Source organism: Panicum virgatum, chromosome 4N, assembly GCF_016808335.1.
Source record: "Panicum virgatum strain AP13 chromosome 4N, P.virgatum_v5, whole genome shotgun sequence".
Classification (NCBI taxonomy): Eukaryota; Viridiplantae; Streptophyta; class Magnoliopsida; order Poales; family Poaceae; genus Panicum; species Panicum virgatum.
The window spans coordinates 10,275,001-10,296,377 of record NC_053148.1 but is presented as its reverse complement, the minus strand read 5'-3'; the positions used below and the strand labels follow the sequence as shown (position 1 = coordinate 10,296,377).

At 45.6% G+C, this 21,377-nt stretch overlaps 4 protein-coding genes across 5 annotated transcripts; all 4 read right to left on the bottom strand.

Moving 5' to 3' along the window:
- Positions 1–2,636: 2,636 nt before the first annotated feature.
- LOC120668418 (16.0 kDa heat shock protein, peroxisomal-like) lies at positions 2,637–3,481 on the bottom strand. The gene has a single exon (XM_039948119.1). The coding sequence runs from the start codon at positions 3,278–3,280 to the stop codon at positions 2,846–2,848; it is 435 nt and encodes a 144-aa protein (XP_039804053.1). The 5' UTR covers positions 3,281–3,481; the 3' UTR covers positions 2,637–2,845.
- An 829-nt stretch (positions 3,482–4,310) lies between these two features.
- On the bottom strand, positions 4,311–7,412 carry LOC120669867. Its single transcript, XM_039949742.1, has 6 exons — positions 7,254–7,412; positions 6,843–7,174; positions 6,080–6,731; positions 5,789–5,988; positions 5,423–5,667; positions 4,311–5,340 (listed from the first exon to the last, which is right to left on the bottom strand). Exons 2-6 carry the CDS (start codon positions 7,130–7,132, stop codon positions 4,544–4,546), a joined length of 2,184 nt encoding a protein of 727 aa, XP_039805676.1. The 5' UTR covers positions 7,133–7,174; positions 7,254–7,412; the 3' UTR covers positions 4,311–4,543.
- A 1,102-nt stretch (positions 7,413–8,514) lies between these two features.
- LOC120670993 (plasmodesmata-located protein 6-like) lies at positions 8,515–12,436 on the bottom strand. The gene is made up of 3 exons (XM_039951184.1): positions 11,478–12,436; positions 9,281–9,382; positions 8,515–9,135 (listed from the first exon to the last, which is right to left on the bottom strand). The coding sequence occupies exons 1-3, from the start codon at positions 12,340–12,342 to the stop codon at positions 9,125–9,127; spliced, it is 978 nt and encodes a 325-aa protein (XP_039807118.1). The 5' UTR covers positions 12,343–12,436; the 3' UTR covers positions 8,515–9,124.
- A 5,598-nt stretch (positions 12,437–18,034) lies between these two features.
- Positions 18,035–21,179, bottom strand: LOC120671307 (zinc finger MYM-type protein 1-like). 2 transcript variants are annotated; one of them, XM_039951605.1, is made up of 2 exons: positions 20,739–21,179; positions 18,035–20,655 (listed from the first exon to the last, which is right to left on the bottom strand). In XM_039951605.1, exon 2 carries the CDS (start codon positions 19,478–19,480, stop codon positions 18,128–18,130), a length of 1,353 nt encoding a protein of 450 aa, XP_039807539.1. In that variant the 5' UTR covers positions 19,481–20,655; positions 20,739–21,179; the 3' UTR covers positions 18,035–18,127. The 2 variants fall into 2 exon arrangements, with proteins under 2 accessions (XP_039807539.1, XP_039807540.1); XM_039951606.1 differs by having other exon boundaries at positions 20,739–21,177.
- Between the last annotated feature and the right edge of the window lie 198 nt (positions 21,180–21,377).

Below are 21,377 nucleotides of genomic sequence, written 5' to 3'. Positions count from 1 at the left end.
AAACAAAAACCGAACAAGTACTCTCCAAAAACAGAAGAAAACATATGTAGGTACGCTTCAGGGAAATATAAGTTAAAGACTATAAATAACACTGATAGAGAAATTTTAGCTATAATAAATGCAATAAATGCTTTTAGATTATATTTAGGATTCAAAGAGTTCACAGTAAGGACAGACTGTGAAGCTATATGTAAATATTATAATAAAGTCAATAGTAAGAAAAGTTCAACTAGGAGATGGGTTTTATTTGAAGATATCATTACAAGAAATGGTTATAAAGTAATCTTCGAGCATATAAAAGGTAAAGATAATACCTTGCCTGATATATTTTCACGGTCATCTATTTTGCAGGAATGAAGAAAGGAATGAGTCCTACTGGTGGTGAAAGTTTCAGCTTTGGAACTGAAAACAGATTGAGAATCTTTCCACCAAATATTTATAAATTTAAGCCTAAAGACCATATTGTCTTAGATGAAATACAAGAATTTGTTTTAGATAATTTTTGGTTCCAATATAATAATAAGAGAGATGATAGAGGTTATATGCTTGCAATATTAAATAGTTTAGCTGAATATTTTCATATGATCAATGGGAAGATACAGCCAAAAGATCTATCGAGCAACATAGAAAAGAAACTCATATATGTCATATATATAGGGGAAAGACACCAGGAATATATGTAACATTTGAAGAAGTTATAGCTCAGCAAATAGAAAGATAAAAAGATGGAGGAATATCATGGAAAAAATACCTAGATATTGATCAAGCCCTATCATATGCAAGAAATATTTTAGGAATAAATTATTTCCTAGAGCCTGCAGCAAAAGAATATATTCAAAAATACAAAAAGGCAAATGAGGTAAAGACAAACTTGCCTGGAATAAATATAAGAGAAGATGGACCTTCAAGAGTACCCACATATAAGGATGTTGTAAAAAAAGAAGCATCAAATGAAGAATATGTTGAAAAGAAGATCAAAGAAAGGCTAGATTCAATAATTCCTCAATTGAAGAAAGATATAAAAGAAGAAATATGGCAAGAAGTGAAGCATGAAGTAAAGGAAAATTTTGATGCCATAAAGAAGGACTATGAAGAAAATATAAAGAAGGATTATGAATCAAAAATGAATATGCCAATATCTGATGATGATATGCTGGATATTCGTGGTCATGGGCAACAACAAGAGTATTAAGAATTATATATTATGAAAATTAAATATGTGTTAATATTTAAATAATTGCCAGTGTTGATAAGGAGTTATTAACAAATCCGCTGTGGGATAAACATGCCAGAGTGTTTGCTTGATGTCTACGACATCAATCATTCGGGCGTGGAAGACTATACACCGAATATATTCTCGAATATATCCAGAGAATATCACGTGAAGGAAGTGGACAAGGCAAAAGGAATAAATAGTAATTTCAACAGTGAGTCCTACTGTAGACAGGACAATTATTGAAGCCAGCACCGCCGTCCAGAACAGTGAGTTCTACTGTAGCCAGGACAATTATTGAAGCCAGCGTTATCGTCCAGCTGTCCAGGCAACAGTAAAGGAGGATAATTGAAGACGCCGGGTGTCCAGCGCTTCCTTAAGCCTAAAGGCTCCACCCGTCTATAAAAGGAGAAGCCAGACGCACGCATTTGACAGAACACGAACCAGACGAAGAAGAGGAGAGAAGACACCGAGCCTAATACTCAGAGCGCATCCACCACCACTCCACCTAATTAGTACCCATCTCACTATCATTGTAATATAGAAATAAGGGAGAAGCTATAATCGCCCTTCGCTGTAAGGTAATCCAAGGTAGTGTAAGTGCTTGGGGTTTCCCGAAAGGGAAAGCCGTATGTAAGTTTGCTATGTGGAAATGGATTAACCTTTCCTGTGATTTTCCCTGCTTTCCTTTGAGCTCGTGCACACGGTGTGATGTCTCTACGCTAGGGACCCTAGAGGAGAAACCTTTGCGTTGAGTTGCTCTGCGTTGTGTAAGTGCTTGGGGTTTCTTCTCTAGGGTCCCTAGCGTAAAGACATCACCCCGTATGCACGAGCTCAAAGGAAAGCAGGGAAATTCACAGGAAAGCTTAATCCATTTCAACAGAGCAAACTTACATACAACTTTCCCTTCCAGGAAACCCCAAGCATTTACACAACCTTGGATTAACTTACAGGCGAAGGGCGATTACAGCTTCTCCCTTATTTCTATATTACAATGGGAGTGAGATGGCTACTAATTAGGTGGAGTGGTGGTGGATGCGCTCTGAGTATTAGGCTCGGTGTCTTCTCTCCTCTTCTTCGTCTGGTTCGTGTTCTGTCAAATGCGTGCGTCTGGCTTCTCCTTTTATAGACGGGAGGAGCCTTCAGGCTTAAGGAAGCGCTGGACACCCGGCGTCTTCAATTATCCTTCTTTACTGTTGCCTGGACAGCTGGACGATAACGCTGCCTTCAATAATTGTACTGGCTACAGTAGAACTCACTGTTGATATTACTGTTTATTCATTTTGTTTTGTCTACTTCCTTCACGTGATATTCTCTGGATATATTCGAGAATATATTTAGGGGGGTGTGTGTATATATATATATATATGTGTGTGTGATCATCGTTTTTGTTTATTTACTAGTATAAATCTATAGTAGCAAATTCAGCGTCACTGTCACACGTTACTGTATTATTCAACTGAGGCATAGTGCTCGTTGGCTCGTGGCCTTTGTTTTTTTTTTCTCTTTTACAAACTCCATCAAATTGCATCGCAGAGACAAGTTCGAGTAGTCTTGATTTTTACTGCTGCATACTGGAAGTCTGGAACACTAAGAACGCAGTTGGCAGCAGCATCACCATCGTTGATCAGCTCAGAGCTTGCTGTGGACAGCGATGGGCCTGGGCTTGGGCCGGGCCGGGACGGGCTCCTTGGGCACCACGACGGTGAGCACCCCGTTCTCCACGCCGGCCCTGATCCCGTCGACCCGCACGTTCTCCGGCAGCGCCACCGCGCGCGCGAACTCCGGCTTGCCGCGCTCCGCCACGTGCCACACCGCCCCGTCCTCGGCGTCCTTCTCCCCCTTCCCCGCGGGCGGGGTGCCCTGGACGGTGAGCACGTTCCCTTCCTCGACCTGGACCTTGACGTCGTCCTTGCCCAGCCCCGGCACGTTGATGCGGAGCACGTGCGACGCCGGGGTCTCCACCCAGTCCATGGCCGCCGCCGCGGAGGAGGACCACTCGACGGCCGGGAAGGGCCGCGCGTGGAAGAGGCGGCGGAACGGGCTCCCGAACAAGAAGTCAGCCATTGTTGTTGGGACTTGGCACTCGCTGCTTGGAGCAAGAAAGCTCGAGATCGGAGCGGAGCTGGATGGAAGGGATGAAATAATCGTGGAATTCGTTGGGAGGAAGGTGGACGAAGGCTTAAATTATGAACGCGTACACGTCAGAAGATGGTTCCAGAACCAGATAAGGAGGGACAGAGCCGTGGCGAACGGAACCGGTTCCTCTGCAGTACTGCAGAGGGAGTCGGTGCCACTGACCTGCGGGCCCCATGGTTCAGGGGGCCACAGGTCAGTGGGAGAGTCTCCCTGCAGTACTGCAGAGGAGACTCATCCGTGGCGAACGATGTAGAGAGGGGCACTGGGGAAGCTTCTGGTTCTGGAGCATGGCTATTATGTATTATCCCATTCTCACAGCAGCTCACAAGTTGTTGCTGGAAAATTCTTTATAAGCTAGGGCCTTGTTTGGTTCGCGCTACAATCATAACGTGCTATGAATAGTAACAATTTTTACCATTAATTACGGTGTTAAACAAAGTCAGTTTACAAAACCAACTTCAGAACTCCGCGCTAGTGACTCTGAAGAATCTAACGAGGTCTTTGACCGCGCGTTTAGAGGATGGTTACTGTAGCATCATTGTAGCTAATCATCAATTAATTACCGTCATTAGATTCGTCACGAAAAATTACACCCATCTCTAAAATTTTTTTGCAAATAGACTTCATTTAGTACTTCATACATGCGAGATTCTCTTCTCTTCTCGAGAAACATGCACGCTAGTTTTGTTGCCAAACCAAACAAGGCCTAGATCAAGCACAATCTAACCTGTCCAACTACATAAAGATGAACCCCTGCTTAGATGATCAAATCAGATCAAATAATAACAGGAACTTCAACTAAAATTTAAACACAGGACACATTGCGCTAACCAAACTTCAGAACTAGTAGCAAATTACAAACTCAGTGCCTCAGACCCAGATAGATGCTCAGATCATGAATTCTATACTTGCATCAGGAAACCCGAGACCAAGTGAATAGCACCGAGTGACAAAATCATACGGGAACAAGAGAAACTGCTCCAGTGGCTTCCTTTTATTGCCGGAATAATATGTTATTACTAATACTAGGAAGGACCAGAACATGGAAGCTGATATCATCCAAGACCTAGGTTTACAACTCACAAGTAGGAGCCACTCAGACCAAAAGTAACACAAGAATAAAGAAAAGAGGACAGTTAGTCATCTAATTACAGAGAGGGACCACAGTATGACTCTGGCAGCAACACATTGTTAACCCGAGAAAGTAGACAACCTCTTCCTCTTCCTGTTCTTCGTTGGTGTCAAATCTCTTTGCAAACTTCTGTTAGAGCGAGGAAGAATGACTGGGCTGGTGCGCTTGGTGGCTGTTTGTCTCCCTCTTCTTCTTGTCCATTGGATTGGCAATTTCTCTGCAACTTGGGCGATGCCATCGGAGGTGGCAAGCTCAGCTACATGTTGGATCCTCTCCTGCATTTGCATGACCAATGCTACTGACAGGTCGAGTGAGAATGAATCATCCGTTGGTTTTTGCCACAGATCAAGCAGGGCACGCTGAAACGACTGCAATGATAGTGAGGGCTGGAAGTCCTTGCGCGCCCCGCACATCATGTTAACCTTTAGAGCATGCTTGCACAGGTTACCCTGCATTGACCATGAACAATCACAGAGAGAGAATTCAGAACCAGGATTCCATACTGTCCGCATCTGACTGGCATCCTTCTGGCTGGCCACTTTGGCTGAACGAGGTTCATTGTTGTCAAAGTGTACAGCTTCATCAGGTATCTGCAACGCCTTTTGCCATGAAGTGGATGCAATATACTCTGCTTTCACCTCAGGAAATGAACCGCTCTCATCTGCAAATAGATTGATCCAGTAGATGGAATGCAGCTCTGTTGTGAGCTTGTGCACTAACCAGTCTACTCGTTGGAGAGCATCCAGCAGCACATCATCATATGCTTTAGCCTTCAGCTTTAGATGGTATGCTTCAATGGCACCACATGATTCCTGACTTGCTAATGGAAGATTTCTGATGGAGTCAATCCACATCTCTACCATAAGAGGAAATTTATTATCATTTACGTGATAGTTTGCATGACAAGGTATATTATTACAAATGGCTGAAATACTTACCCAATTTGGGAACCCAAAATGACTTGAAATATTTCATGAAGGCAGTTTGATCAACAAAGTCTTGAAACAACTGCTCTAGGGCATTCATAGGATTTTTCTCACTCCAGATACTGTACACAATTTTGCCTAGTTGAATAAAAATTTCCCGCTGTACCTCAATGTTGCTGCATTTCTTCAATATATTTTTAAGCCAGGTTCTCCTGATGTGCCACAATGAGAACAAAACTGGGCAGGCAAATACATCCCTGGAACAAGGGCAATAAATTACTATAGCAATGCCTGCATTTACATCAACAAGGATGCAGAACTGGCTACAGCTCAATTAAGTAATTGGTTTCACTACTGAAGATAAGATCAATGTCATACCTGATTGGGTCCAACTCTGTAGCTGGATCGTCAATGATGAACCCACTGATTCTCCAGGTGGAATCTATAGAATGTATCCGATCAGTAAGTGCCCTCATCCATTTCAAGGTATCCTTCTTAGTAACTGACCGGGTTATAATCCATGCAACAGGAAGAGCGTGCTGCATTGAGTCAAATACAAGTAGTGTGTGCAATGGATACTGCAGCAAAGAGTAGAATATCAAACGAAACAGCCTTATTCCTAACCAAATATCAAGGAATCACAGCATATGGAAGATTGTTCTGCAATACCTTTAGCTTGCTTACACCAAATGAGGAATGCGAAGCCAAAAGGCTCTGATGACCAAAGCGCATCATTTGCTGGCATTGCCATTCTGTCTGGATTCCCAGAATGAATGCATCAGTCTCGGTCGAGTCCTGATAGAAGAATACCGATTTCTTATTTCTGTCAACCCACATTCTGATGCTAGCTTGATCATCTAGATCCAACTCATGTGTAGACCTCTTGATGATCATCCCAAGCTTCTGGACATACTGTGAAGCAAGGCTATCAACCTTGGCATCTGAGCTACAGTAACGTTGTATCCCTTCTATATGTGTCTGCAGAATGTTCTCTTCTGGAACACCAAGATAGATCAGTGACATGGTCTGCTGCTGGATTTCACTCCCAACGTACGGCACCCTCCTAGCACCAGGCCCGATGGCATCCTTATCCAGGGGCCCATGGCATATGAAGCCAGACTTGTTGACATGGCGCCTCTCGTGGTAGATGATGAGCAGCAGGGAAGGGCGGGCGTACAACCGCTTTATAGCGAAATGGCAAGTGCAGCCTCGCATTGACTGTGGGCGTGCAGCACGGTTCCTCGTGTTGAGCCTGAACTTTCTGCTGGGCAAGATTGTCCCTCCCTCCCCATAGTTCTCAGGACCGAATGAGCACCAATATCTGAAATGAATTTCAACACAAAAGTACATATCAACAGTAGAAACTACTGCTAGGAATCATCAAGGAGTAAACTGAAATGAGTTTGAGCAGAGCAGAGGAGAGCAGACATACATCCTGTGGAGGAGGTACTCATCGCTCCGGTACTCGCTGAGGCTGCCCTCCTCGCGCTTGCGGCTGCGCTCGATGTGGAAGCGGGTGGGGCACTCGGGGTTGCTGCTCTCGCCGCTGATGAAGGCCTCCATCCGGTCGTAACGGATGAGCGCGACGTCGACGCAGTGGTGCTCGGAGCTCGCGTACTTGACCCAGATGAGGTCGGCGGCTGAGAACTCCTCCCCGGGGGGGTTCTGCACAGGGAGGTCGCTGACCGACCGCGCCACCTCCTCCCCCATCCCCTGCCCCATTCCTTCTACTGGTCAATCGACTCAGCTCGCAAGAGAATCCATCTATGCAGCAGAAATAGTTTTGTTAGGGTTTGGGGTGCTCCGTCTGGCACAGCGGAAGGAAAGAGAAGGGCGGGCATACCTGGTGGATCCTTGTCGCCGGAGAAGGCTGGGCGAAGACGTGACGAATGGCGCCGCCGCCGCCGCTCGCCCAGTCGGCGCCGCCAGGGAAGGAAGACCAAGGGTCAAGGGAGTAGATAGTCACAACAGAGAGAAGGGCAAAGGGAGAAAGAAACAGAGATGAGCAAGCCCTGGGCCCTGGGCTCTGGGCCCTGAGCCCTGGAGCCCTGAGAGGGAGGGCTGTCAATGAGCCGAGCTGGAGCGAGCCTGCCACCTCAAACCGGAGTCGGTAGCATCCCGAGCCGAGGTAGATCTGAGCCTGATCTCAATTCTCAGCCAAGCTCGAACTCGGCTCACGATAAAGCTCGCCAAGGCTCCGGCTCGACTCGAATAAGCTCATCTAGTGCAGAATATTTTTTTAGGAGAAAAAGAAGAACGTTTTTATCCTTTTTTAGATCATGACAAAGTGGTTCAGACAACAGACATACGTTATATGTGGCATCATGGCCCGAGAAAAACGCAGATGTAAGAGTTAAATTTAATTTGACAAATGGAAATAAAAACAAAAAAAGAGTATTTGAAAATTTAACCTTATTATCTTATGTTAGTTATACTCTCTTCTTCTACTTTTATAAGACACCACGCATATTATAATTCAAATTTTGCAATGTTGTTCAACAGAAAAATATTCTGGATTCGTCGCATGGACTAGGGCAAGAGGAAAACAATGGCTTCGTTCACATGGGCTTTAATCCGGCCCGACTAAAGAAATTGATTTCGTAGCCCAACACTTTTAGCCCAGGCTATGCTTGCCTTCTACACACGACAAAAGGAGATCTGTTTTCCTGAGTAGAAAACGTAAACTTCAAACCTGCTACTGCTAGGTCATTGAGTTGAGAATACTTAAAATTCCAAATGTCTTCCCTCCCGTCATGTACTAAGTGCTTATTCTGTGCTACCTATAATATAAGCACATTGCTCTACCTGAAGCATCTTATATATATGCTGTCGCATACTCATAGTGTAGAATTTTTGCTGAAGAGTGGGGGAAAAAGACGAGGTTGCCTCGGAAAACAACAACATTATAATGAATGAGAGTGATGCTGCTCGTAAGCACGCCTTTTAGCAAATAGGAGTACTAACTCTAGTCTCTAACATCCAGCCGCTAATGAACTTTCATGCCCTGCGTACCCACACTCATGAGCAATGATGTAACACAGCACTAAGCAGAGCACTAAGACAAGTTCATCCATTTTCGTACAAACTCCTCATGATGGCAACCATTGTCTCACAAAAGCTGAAAAATGATTCAGCTCCTCAACCTCCATACCAATCACTATATTAATTATTTGCCATGCATGCCATTCTCAAGGATACAAAGTTCCAGTAGCCAATAACCTCAAAGCTACTAACAATAATATACATATATAATAATAATAATAAATCCACATCATCATCACCAACTGTAAGAGATCGATGACACCAATAACGCGACACCATCAACTTGGACATGAACCACATGCTGGCTACATACGTTCCCCAGATAAAAACGCTGTATATATATAAGTATATATGTATATATATAACGAGCAGATGCCACATAAGTTTTTTTTTTGGTGGTGAATATGCTTCTCTTAGTGGCTAGAGTAGCTGGTACGAGTTGGTAGCGGCTGGAATCTTCCCCTTTCATGTTTCTGCACAGCGGACGCCTTTCAGCTAGCGTCGTTTCAGCATGGCTTTCCCTTTGTTTCGGCCGATAATGAGTAATGACAGGACAAAAGAGGCCCTATAAAAGATATAAAGATGCAGATGGACTAAAGCGGTTTTTCAAGCAAAAGCCACCGACCGATCCGATCTGGAGCCGAGTCGTGACCATCCTGCTGCATGCCGCTCTTAGCTTTTGCCTGTGTATGGTTCAGGTAAAAAAAAATGCAGTAAGTTCAGGTAAGAGAGATGCCATGAATGAATGTCAGTCATGGACCCGATCGAGCAACGGATCATGGGTCAATCAAGAATTGACAGTTTGGAGCTTGTGTAAGTAAATCTTACCGCCGACACCGCCGGCCCTTCGGACGAAGGAGAGGAGGACGATGACAATGGCGACTGCCGCCACGAGGCCGATGATGATGGCAAGGGTTTTCCCGGATTCATCTGATGAACATTGTCACGCAGATATAAGGGAGCAGCAAACTGTTACTAGCTAGAACTCAGACTAATCCACTAGAATTTATTTGATTGTACTCCTATCTAGCATTCTAGCTGTAGCTTTGTGCAAAGTAGGGTAGAAAGGAGGTTAAAGCTACACCCCAAAAGCAGAAAAGGCTGGGGTGCAGTACACTACTACTGGGACACAGTGGGATACCAGAGATATCCTCTGCTGTGCTTCAGATTCCAATGATGCAAAGCTGGATCATTTTGAATGCACTTTGTGATACACTGCTGGGGCTCAGAGCAAGGTTAAGAACACAAGGAAAGCGAATCCACTTCGTTCACAGCTTAGCTAAAGTGCAGGCGAAAGTGAAAGACGAAAAAAAAATAAAGCCCTTTTGGCCTCCTTTGGTTGTTATATACCTTTGCACAGTTTGGACATGTACTGATTGTAACTAGATGCATCTCTAACATCGCATATACTGTAGTGGCACGACAGAGCATGCGGACCACAAGTTAGTGTTGAGCTTTTTTGCATAAGAAAAAGGTCAATGCTGAACTTTTCTGTGCTGACTACCAGTTCTCTATACAATGTATAATGCAGTAACATTGCTAAGAAGAACATGTTCTCTGTTAAATCGAAATGCCGAATCCTCAAGTTTTTGTTTATATGATGTGAGGTGATATGAAAATTGTGGAGGGACATCAGAACAGGGTGACTGGTGCCCTAATAATTGACACACTGGTAGTAGAGATTATGGAGAAATGTGGAGCTACGGCTGTACAATCCACATTCCTGCAGCCATGCATGCAAGCCAAATTTCTACTGGACATGCTACATTGAAACCCCTAATCTCAGCAAATTTTGCTGGGACAGAGGGTGGCAGTAAGCCAATATAAGTCAAGTTTTTGGACCATTCAGCTGCATGCCTGTATCGTCACTTCCTAACCATGTAGCCAACTGTCCAAATTTAATCGTCTAGTTGTTAGTAGTTACGGAAAAAGGGATCTATGTCCATAATTGATTTCAGATCAGTTGCTTGTGAACAATCTTGCTGCATGCTCTTACACCCTGTGTCCAATGCCTTGTAATGTAAAATCTAAAGTTTTGTGTTGTGCTATAATCGAAAATAGCTAGGATTCATTTCAAAAAAGAAAATCCCCCCTTCTCGAGAAACCTGAAGAGAAGATGTACCAAACTTTGGCACTGTACTAAACAACACTCCCACTACAAGTCTAGAAGTCCTAAAAGAAAACTGTGGAAAGATCATCCGTGCACCCATCATGATACAATGACGTAAAAGGACTATTTCCAGTAAATGCCTAGTGTAAACAAAGTGAACCTACGCGTATTGCGGTGCTAGTGGGCAGCACTTGATGGTCCAGTTGTGGTGTGCAAGATCCAACAAATATTCAGGACCAGCTGTGGCGCAGGGGCCAACGTGGTTCATTTCTTCAGAAATCTACGTGCCCAACGATGTGATGGTGCACGGATCGAGAAAACGGTGAACCGGAAGGATCCACGCTGTAGTTCATCAATCATCAAAGGCCAGAAAAGACTGGATCGGTTGACTGGCCAAAGCAACCTCTTGCTCGGCACTGATCACGATCACAAAATTGATGGTTCAGAACATGAGTTCAGGGTTCAGATTCCCGAGCTGATGATGAACCGAACAAAGTCATATGAGATAAGAATATACTGGGTCAAAAATACGGTTACACTAAGACCAGTCTTAATAGGGATTTTATGAAGAGTTTCATGGTATTAAATTTTATGTCACATCATCAATTTTGTTGATATGGTAAGAAGAGAGAAGAAATGAATTTCATGGGACGAGAGAGGAGTTTTATCTCATGAAACTCACATGACAATTACCTAGTTTCCAATCTTGATAACTATGCGATAAAATTGTGCACTAAAGACTGGTCTAATAGCTAATGTATAACAAGTTTGCGTGTACTTTGAAACGACACATAATTCAACATGATGAATTCATTGCAAACAGTTCAATTCTCTCGTGAAATAGGAAAAGGAATTCACAGTTGAAAAGGTGCAGTGCATTGTAGACACCAAGAAAGAGTGTAATAAGCTGCTTACCGTGCTGGCCGTAGGTATTTGGCACGAATCCGCCGTACGCGTAACCATTGCTTGCTCCTCCCACGCCGGCGCCACCGACGCCGTTGCTGCTGCCGGTGCCGCCGGCGCCACCTCCGACCGGTACGCCGCTGCCGCTGCCGGCGGCGGCATTGGACCAGAAGCGCGCGTAGCACTTGCCGAGGTACACCTCCCCGGCGGAGGCGTACCCGCAGCCGGCCTTGAGCTGCGAGGAGGCGGCCGAGACGCAGTCGGAGCACGCCTTGGCGCCGAGGTCCCCGACGCACTGCGACATGGCCTGCACGTACCCCGCGGCGCCGGCGCGGTACGAGCCCTCGTCGGCGGGCGCCGAGGCGGCCACGAGCGCGCCGAGCGCGGCGTCCCTCATGGCCACGACGCCCGTGTCGCCGGCGCTCTCGCCGCCGCACTTCTTGAACAGCACCGTCGTGTCCTGCTTCCCCAGGAACGAGTCGTTCCCGTACCGCACGAAGCAGGCGCGCAGCTGCACCGCGGCGCCCGCGGCCGCGTTGCAGAGCGAGGAGAGCTTGGAGGCGGCGGACCTGACGCAGGCGCCGCAGACGGCGGCGGGGAGGTCGGAGCGGCACTGGTACACGGCGGCCAGGCCCGTGGCGGCGGCCGACGGCGAGGTGTAGTTGGCGTAGGCCGTGTAGCCGGCGCTGTTGACGAGGGACGACAGCGCGGTGTCCACGTCCGCCGCGTACTGCGACCCGGGGTCGTAGCGCGCCTGCGAGCACCCGGCGTACACGAACGCCGTGTAGTCGTCGCCGCCGCGCGCGGGCGTCGCGCACGCGAACAGCGCGAGCACCAAGAGCGCCGGGAGCGCTGCCGGTGCAAGAAGCTTCGACATGCTTGCTTGCTTGTCTTCGGAAGACGAGGGCCGAGGCTCAGAGAGTGGAGTGTGGAGAGCAAGAGGCGGCAGGGGGTGGACTGTGGTTGTGAGCGTGGAGGGGTGGGCTTAAGGGTTTATAAATGGGGGAGCGTATCTTATGAAAACTAGCTATCATGTGTAAATTTTGGAAATTTCAATCAAGACCTTTGGATGGGCATCCGATGGATAGGGGTGGAGGTGGGACAATTTTGCAAATAACCACCTGCAATTAGCCTTGCTAATCTTGTTTTTTTTTGCAAATCACCCCCGCAGCAACCCCGTCCGGCGCCTGGGACGCGTCGTCCGTGTCGCTTCGTTTTGACTCCGCCTCCCGCGATTCAAGACGCCGCCGCCGCCACCCAGCGAATCACAGACGCCGTCGTCCTCGTGGGACTCCGCCCGCTGCCCCTTCGTTTCTCGCCGCGCCGCCGGCCCTTCGCGAGTTGCCCGTTGTCCGCCCGCCCGCGAGTCGCCGACGCAGCCCTTCTCCGGCGGGGGGCCCTCAACACCATCGCGTGCGCGGTGGCGATGGAGTGTAGCAAGGCCGGGACATTGATTTAATGCCAATGGCAAGTACATTGCGTCGACAGTGATCAGCACAAAGAACAAAGAGTGGCAGCTTCATGGCCGTGATGAGCTTCAGCAGACAAGCAGTAGGAGGAAGGAGGAGCACGTAACAGCAGCTCGTCCCAGGTGGGCAGCACCAGGGGCCCGAAGGCCCTGATGTTGGCCTTGAGCGCGCCCCCCTCGATGGCCATCAGGTAGGTCCTTGTTCAGGTTGATGCCGCGGTGGTCCTCGGCGTCCTCCTGGAATACGCACTGCAGGTAGGCGGCGTCGACGCGCGCTGGAAGCCATCGCGTTGCCGGACGCACGGGCGCATACTCGATCGCAGACTCCATGGCGTCGCCGAGCTCCACCGCGTTTGCGGCCGGCGGCGTCTGGAGATTCACTGGGCGGCGGCGGCGTCTTGAATAATGGGAGGCGGAGTCGAAACGAATCGACGCGGACAACGCGTCCCAGGGCGCCGGACGGGGTTGTTGCGAGGGTTGAGTTGCAAAAAAATGAGATTAGCAAGGCTAATTGCGGGTGGTTATTTGCAAAATTGTCCCACCTCCACCCCTATCCATCGGATGCCCATCCAGAGGTTTACAAAGTTTGCACAAAATAGCTGGTTTCCGTAGGATACGCTGACAGTTAACGGTGGCATTCTTTTTTTCTTTTCCTTTTCTTTGCATCCGCAAAAAAGTGGTTGGCGGGCCTTTGTTTTTGGTTATTATTAATTGTATTATCCCAGTTTGTAGCGGGCTAAAAGAACGCTTGGGCTGTAGTCCATGGAACTGCACCTTTTCCTCAGCTAATGTGTATATATCCAGCATCTCAGCTTGGAGCTAAAGCATATAATATTCGTTACAGGTCAACTATTCCAATTATGTGTCCGCCGCCTACAGGCCCACTTCTTTGGTTAACAGGGCATTCAACTAGGGACGAGACAAAAAACGAAGAAGCAATATGTTCTTAGTGGAGACGCTTGCATTATTCATGCTATTCTTGCTTCTCTCCTTTCAAATAGGAAATATATGTGCAGAAAGTTAAATTATTTTGGGCTGAAAGAAGAGTACATATTGCATATCGAGTATTTTGCTCTCATGAGCGTCATCTTTTTGACATCACAGATCAAGAATAATTATTTGAAACCATGCATGTGCTTCAATCTATATATATGTATTTTATTGCCTGATTGCCCATTTTTTTGAATCTTCCCATGAATTCTTATTTCTTTACAATGTTATTATATTTAATGCCACATTAATTATTCAGTTCAGATACAACAGTTCATCTAATCATTATTGCCTTTTGCAGATTGGGGGTGGAGAAGAGATATAAGTGAAATGTATTATGTTGAATCATTCTGCAACTACAACAAGTGAATGGAAACCAATTGCTTCAAGATTTGTTCTGCTGATACATTCTTAATAGATACACTAATGATAGAGTGTATTATGCTCAGCATTGCCTCACTTTCAGTGGGTAAGAGTTCGATTTTAGATTGCATACATACATGTTCTTAATTTATGCAGCCACCATATTTCAAAATAGGAAATTTATTCAAGAGTGAACAATAGAAATAAATAATATAAAATGTCAACTGCGGACAAGATTAGCCTATGTGTGTCGAAATGGCAGGCCTTCGTTGTAATGATATGTGAAAACACCGCATTTGTACTTTATGTGCTATGCCTGCATTTTGTTGATCCCACATTGAGCCTTCGAGGATTCTGATTTTTAAATATACTAATGATTGCCATTGATGAAATAAAAGTCTATATCACCCCCTCATCTATGTTGGGTGGACTATATAACCCCCTAACCTATGAAACGATCTATATCACCCCCTGAATTTTTCAAAACTGGTCAAATTACCCCCTAAAGTAGTTTTGAAAAATCATAGTAAATCACAGAAAAATCATAAAATAGAAAATCCAATTGTGTTGGACTCCAAATGAGTAGATCTACATAGTGAACGTATAATATGGTATGCTTTAGTACAGTTTTTACAGCTATAAAGAAAAGTATAGATCTAAAGCTACAACAAAAAATATATACTAAAAGCATACCATATTATATATTCACTGTGTAGATCTACTCATTTGGAGTCCAATACAATTTGGAGTCCAATACAATTGGAATTTTCATTTTATGATTTTTCTGTGATTTACTATGATTTTTCGAAATTGCTTTAGGGGATAATTTGACCGGTTTTGGAAAGTTCAGGGGGTGATATAGACCGTTTCATAGATTGGGGGCTTATGTAGTCTAACCCCCATAGATGAGGGGGTGATATAGACTTTTTCCTTATTTTCATTGATGCTGTGTTCTCCTAGATAGTCCCAACTCCCAACATCGGTATGATATAGCCATCATAGTCTATTTATATGTTTTCTTCTATCAAACCTTTCTGTGTTCTTGAATTGAGCAGTTTTGAAGGTTCAAAGAGCCCATGATTAATTTTGATGTGTGTTGTATACAGATGCACTCAGAATGACTATGGTGGACTACAGAGAGAAAAAAGGTTTACCTAAGCAGACATGCTTCCTTTATTTCATTTATTTACAGGTAATGCATGTGCAGCTATGCAAAGAGTCTTACAAAACATATTCACTAAAAAGGAATCGCATCAGTATGTCAACTGATTTTTTTCATGTGGTTTAGAGCATCTCCAAGAGCTCTTGTATACTTGATGAGTTAGCTAAAAGAAGAAAATTTTCATCAAAACTTGAATCCAACAGACTTTGTATTTTGCTCAGCTAGCTATCATGTTTTCTATTTATCCCCCTTCGCTCGGCAAAAAAGATGACATGTCCCGCTCTCCATCCTTTCGTGGCCCCACTTCCCCACACACCTACTGCAGTTCGCGCCCTCCCCGCGCCGCCCCTGCCGCCGAGCACCGCCGCTGCTATCCCAGGCCACCGGCGAGCGCCACCCCCACCATCGTCGTCCCGAGCACCGCCCCGCCGTCTTGGTCCGCCGGCGAGCGCCGCCTCTCCCACCGCCGTTCCGGGCCGCCCCCAAGCACCACCCCCGCCGTCCTAGTCCGCCGGCGAGCGCCGCCCCTCCCACCGCCGTTCCGGGCCGCCCCCCGAGCACCGCCCCCACCGTCCTGGTCCACCGGCGAGTGCCGCCCCCGCTTGTCCCTAGCCGCCGCCGAGCGCCGACCCCGCCGTCGAGCGCTGTCCCTGCCACCACCGTCCGGGGCCGCCCCCGAGCACCGCCGCTGCTATCCCAGGCCGCCGGCGAGGGCCGCCCCCACCTTCGTCATCCCAAGCCACCGTCGAGCGCCGCCCCCAGCCCCGTTGTTTCAGGTCACTGCCGAGCTCTTGCCTCGCCATCTTGGGCCGCCGTCGAGCACCGGCCTCACCGTCCCTGGCTGGCGAGCGCCGCCCCCGCATGGAGGAGCCCGCGCTCAGCCTGGGCGCCCTCGCCGCGCCGGCCGCCACGCAGTTGAGGACCATCGGGAGTTGACCCTGTCCTCGTCGACGCGCCTCCTTAGCTGCCTTCGTTTGAGGTACACAGCCTCAGGCAAAGCCATCGCCAACCCTTGGACCCTCTCTCGGCCGTCAAGCCGGCAAAGCGAGGGTCGGTGCTCCTAATGCGCCGACTCGGTGAGGTTGGCGCATCTCTACCCTCGGCGGCTTCGGCAGAGCAAGCGTGGAGAATTTGTTTCGCCGCACCACATGGATGCAATGCGGGATATACTTCCGATGTTGAAGAACATGAGCAACAGCTCTCCCTTCGTGGGAGGGAGCGTTGACTAAGGGCTACGCTTAGAGCCAGTTGTTAGGTTGTACGGAATGTGAGTAGTTCACATTGGAGTTTATCTTTCGGGTTGTGTTCAGCTGGCTTGCCGACTTATGTTCATTTGGAGTCCGTTCCATTTGAGTTGTAACCGAACACTGCACTAATTTTTTTTGTCTTAATACAATGATACGTTGCGCGCGTATTCGAGAAAAAAGAGGAGAGGAGAGGAGGTGGAGAAGAAGATAAGAAAACGAGTATGACGTGTGGGCTCAACAGGCACAATAACATATGGAGAGTGTAGTTTTAAAGAGTCTGTTGGTTTGCTCACGCTATCGGAAGTCTTCTATCTTTTTATAAAGGTTGTAAAACTTTAAATTTAGCTAAAATTATAGAAGAGCTCTTGGAGATGCTCTTAGGGATTCAGTTTAGATTTCTTCTCCTAATGGTATTTATTGTTCAAACTGCTATTTCAAATCTATTGTAGCCTTTAAAGTCTGTATGCAGTAATGACATTCTTCTTAATTAGACCAGAGCACCATTTTATCGTGTTGCGAAGCATTAGTTCAAGAATTACATTATATGAAACAGCCATACCCCGCGCAACGCGCGGGGGTACCTGCTAGTTCATACTGGTATCCCTTGAGTTCAGCTGAATGCCAACAATGAGCACCAAGAGAAGCTAGAGAGGAATGTGTACAAATTGCAATGAGTCACTATACAACTATGCCTTAGCAAACTAGATGTATTCTCCGTAGTTTTGTTTCTATATATACACATAATTCCAGTTTGCATTCTTCCTTATTTTGCATGTCATAATGTACCTGCATTGAAGATTTTTCACATGAGTGCTCATGATATTGTGCAGTATTACGCTACTGTTATCTCAATTTTGCAATATCTTATTTCACGCATCTAAAGATATCTTTTATGGAGCATGGAAATTATCTTGAGATAACAGTGGTCATATTGATTGTTTTAAGCAATTCTCCCAGGAATAGTGCATATAGTGGTATTTCATATGCATTTTATAAGTGATGTGTGGGCTGATCTTTTTTCATCAAGAAACCAAGAATGCTTATATAGAATATATGTTTCAAATGAGTTGATGTATGCGGTTCAATCGATATTCTTTATTGGTTGGATGTCACATTTAGTTAACATTCCCACATATTCTTAACTGTTTGAAATGTCGGGATTGAAGAACGCCACATGGCTGACCTCATCCGCAGCTCCGAAAGCTCCGAATGTTCAGTAGTGGTGGCTGCGCGAAAATGAAGTGCGGTGAGATATGGCTAGTATCGACGGGCAGACAGTGGCGGAGGCAGGAATTCAAGATTGGGTGTACATGTGTATTACCGAAATCGAACAATCATCGCACATAAAAGATAGAGCTTCATGAAAATAAGGTTAAAGTTACATGATACAATACAAATAGTTCCTTAATCTATTATCCATACAATAAAAAAGTTACAAATTAACTCGACGAGGTGGCTTTTGGAAACGGGAGATGATGTCTTCATCAGCAACACGTAGGAAAAATTCCATCTCAATAAATGGAACCAAGCAATCATTTAAGTATTGATCCCCCATGCTATTTCTTAGCTTGTTCTTCACAAAATTCAAAGCTGAAAATGCCCTTTCGACACTTGCTGTTGCAACTGGTAGCAACAACACTAATTTCAAAAGCTTGTACACATATGCGTGTATGGCATGTTTATCTGTTTCAACAAGTAAGACTGAAAGCTCATCAATATTCTTCACCTTCCTAAATCTTTCATCACCACGCACATCAATAATGAATTTACCAAGTTGATAGGATAGACGCCTCAACTCGGTGACTGAGAAATCTTTGGGATAAAATTTAGCAAGTTTCATCAAGTTCTCCTTGTCAAATGCAGCAAATGAATACTTGGGATTGAATGATGACATATAGATAAGCAAATCAGTGTTTACCTCATCAAACCTATCATTGAGCTCCTTAAGTTGCCTATCAATGATGCCTAAAAACATGTCAACTTTGAAACGATGATAATTTGTGAGTTTGACATACTTCCTCTTTGACCTTCCAGCTGCCTTGTATATGTCATCCATATTGGGAACATCTATCTTGCGCTTCACACAAAAAGAAGTAACATCAGCAAGAAAGCTCTCCCATCCATTATCCTCCCGCAATAACTCAAGCTGAGTCTTTGTCAAATATATGAGAGAAATGGCATTGACAATGTCTTGATCCCTCTTTTGCAAAGCACAATTAAGGTCATCTGTGTAGCCAAATATGGTGTCCAACAAATGTGCAAGGAACACAAATTCAAATGACTCAAGTGAACACAAGGCCATTTCAGCTTTCCCTGTTTCTTTGTATTCAGGATCATCTCCAATTTCTTGCAGCACCTTTCGGATAGGCTCATACATGAGAATAATATGTTGTATCGTTTTGTAGTAAGACCCCCAACGAGTATCTCCAGGCCTACCTAAACCCATTTCTTGATTCAAACCACGGCCACTTTCAATTTCACCCAACTCTAATGCTTCAATAACATGCTCCGCTTGAGCAACTCGAAGCATTTGCAACCTCTTACAAGAATTCCCGATGGCTGCCAACAACAACCCAAGTTGCTCAAAGAAACATTTGCAATCTTGATTTTCTTTGGCAACAGCCACAAGGGTTAACTGAAGCTGATGTGCAAAGCAATGCACATAATAAGCTGAAGGCGACTCATCCATAATTAATTTCTTTAGGCCGTTAAGTGCACCTTTCATGTTGCTAGCACCATCATATCCCTGCCTACGAATTCTAGACAAGCTCAATGAATGATCCATAAGTAGTTTCTCAATAGCATTTTTTTCAGTGTCAACGAGGTAGTGTTCTCCACATGGACAATACCAAGAAATCTCTCAACTACCCTTCCTTTCTTATCAACATAACGTATGCAAAGAGCTAATTGTTCCTTTTGGTACACATCACTAGATTCATCCGCAAGTATTGCAAAGTAGTCATCACCAAGATCTTCTATAATAAGTTTAGTGGTCTCTTTGGCACAACAGTTTATGAGCTCTTTTTTATCATAGGGGAGGCCAGCTTGCAGTTCTTTGGAGCATTCTTTAGAACAACCTTGTTAACATCCTCAAAACTTTCTGCTAGCCAATTTAGAAGTTCAAGAAAATTTCCTTTGTTAAGAGACTCGTCACTTTCATCATGTCCACGACATGCTAATCCCTGTCTCAAAATAAACTTCAAGCACCTAAGTGAATATCTCAAGCGAGCTTTGTACATGGCCTTTTCTTCTGTGGTTAGTTTCTCTAAAGCATCTCCAATTGATGTTCCACTTCTAGAGAATAAATCATGTTTCTCTTGAGCGAGACAGTGAGACTTGCAAGAACCATGTGTGTCAAATTTACTTGTTTGATTCCAAAGACTAAAGCCCCCATCCACAAAACTATTTCCACCTTTACAAATTTTATTCTTGAATAGATAGCAAACAAAGCAAAATGCAGCATCTAGTTTCACACTGTACTCAAGCCAATCATAGGTATCAAACCAACTCGGTACAAAGCGATGCCAACCGCCAATAAATTTCCTTGGAAAATCATGTCCTCGAGGTTGATATGGCCCCAATGCAATGTATCGTCTTCTCACGGTAGCTTGATCATTAACATTATAATCTGATATGGCAATCCTCTCCCCAGGTCCCAGGATCATGTGGAAGCCAATCAATATCATAAAATGCCTCATGATCGTCATCATCAATTCCCTCATGTTGGTCTTCATGGATTACTGTTGCATCTCCCACAACTTGAGGCTCTGTGCTTGCCACTTCTGGTTCCACTTCAATTTCATTATGTGTTTGCAAGTGAACAGAAGGGGTATCACTTTGAATTCTACTTTCCACAGTTTGCAGTAATGGAGTGGAGGCACTGGCTGTAGATGATTTGGGTTTAGCTGCTGCTCTAGTCCACAAAGATTTCAAATCAATAACTTTCAATCTTTTTGGTGCCTACAATTAAACAAATATGCCACATCAAACTACCGAACCAACTGAATGACTGAATACACCAAGTCACATATGCAATCACGAACCTTTGATGCTGCAGCCTCTGAACTTCTTGTGGCCGTAGTTGATGCGTACGGCATCAGTTCAACCTGCTCGACACCAGCCATTGGCTCACCATCCTCCGCATTTGTGCTTGCCGTGGCCGGCGATGCTTCCGGCGCATCCGCAGATTTCGCGCCCGCTGTGGCCGCCGTGCACTCGGCTGCCACAGTCGCCGGCTGTGCAGCAACAGCAGGCATGGCCCTGCAGCTGCCGCCGACGCCGATTCGCCCTCCGTTCTGTGGCTCCGTCAGATCTGCTGCCAGAGCCAGCAGCCAGGTGCCGGCCGCCGCCGAACTCCAAGGGCAAGGGCCAACCCTAGCTAGCAGCAGCAGAAAATAGAAGAGGAGAGGTCGATTGAGGAATGAGGAGAGATCTCGTGGAGAGCCCCGAAGGGGATTGGCATGAGGGTGAGGCAGTGTAGCTTAGATAGCAGGCCAGCACACGGGCCTAGTTCTCTAATTTGGGCTCAAATAAACATGATCTAACTCAATTATATATTTATATATATATATATACACACACTTACTAAAATTTTTTTGTCCAAATTATTGGGTGTACATCTGTACACCCATGCACCTCAATTGGCTCCGCCCTTGCAGGCAGAGAAGCCGAAGCATAAAACA

Bases quoted from the DNA above. Each gene is read 5' to 3' on its own strand.
- LOC120668418 (XM_039948119.1), bottom strand. From the start codon at position 3,280: ATGGCTGACTTCTTGTTCGGGAGCCCGTTCCGCCGCCTCTTCCACGCG.
- LOC120670993 (XM_039951184.1), bottom strand. From the start codon at position 12,342: ATGTCGAAGCTTCTTGCACCGGCAGCGCTCCCGGCGCTCTTGGTGCTC. The intron at 9,383-11,477 runs GTAAGCAGCTTA...AATGTTCATCAG, and splicing joins AAATACCTACGGCCAGCACG to ATGAATCCGGGAAAACCCTT.
- LOC120669867 (XM_039949742.1), bottom strand. From the start codon at position 7,132: ATGGGGCAGGGGATGGGGGAGGAGGTGGCGCGGTCGGTCAGCGACCTC. The intron at 6,732-6,842 runs GTATGTCTGCTC...AATTCATTTCAG, and splicing joins GAGTACCTCCTCCACAGGAT to ATATTGGTGCTCATTCGGTC. The intron at 5,668-5,788 runs GTATGACATTGA...CCCTTGTTCCAG, and splicing joins ACAGAGTTGGACCCAATCAG to GGATGTATTTGCCTGCCCAG.
- LOC120671307 (XM_039951605.1), bottom strand. From the start codon at position 19,480: ATGGATCATTCATTGAGCTTGTCTAGAATTCGTAGGCAGGGATATGAT.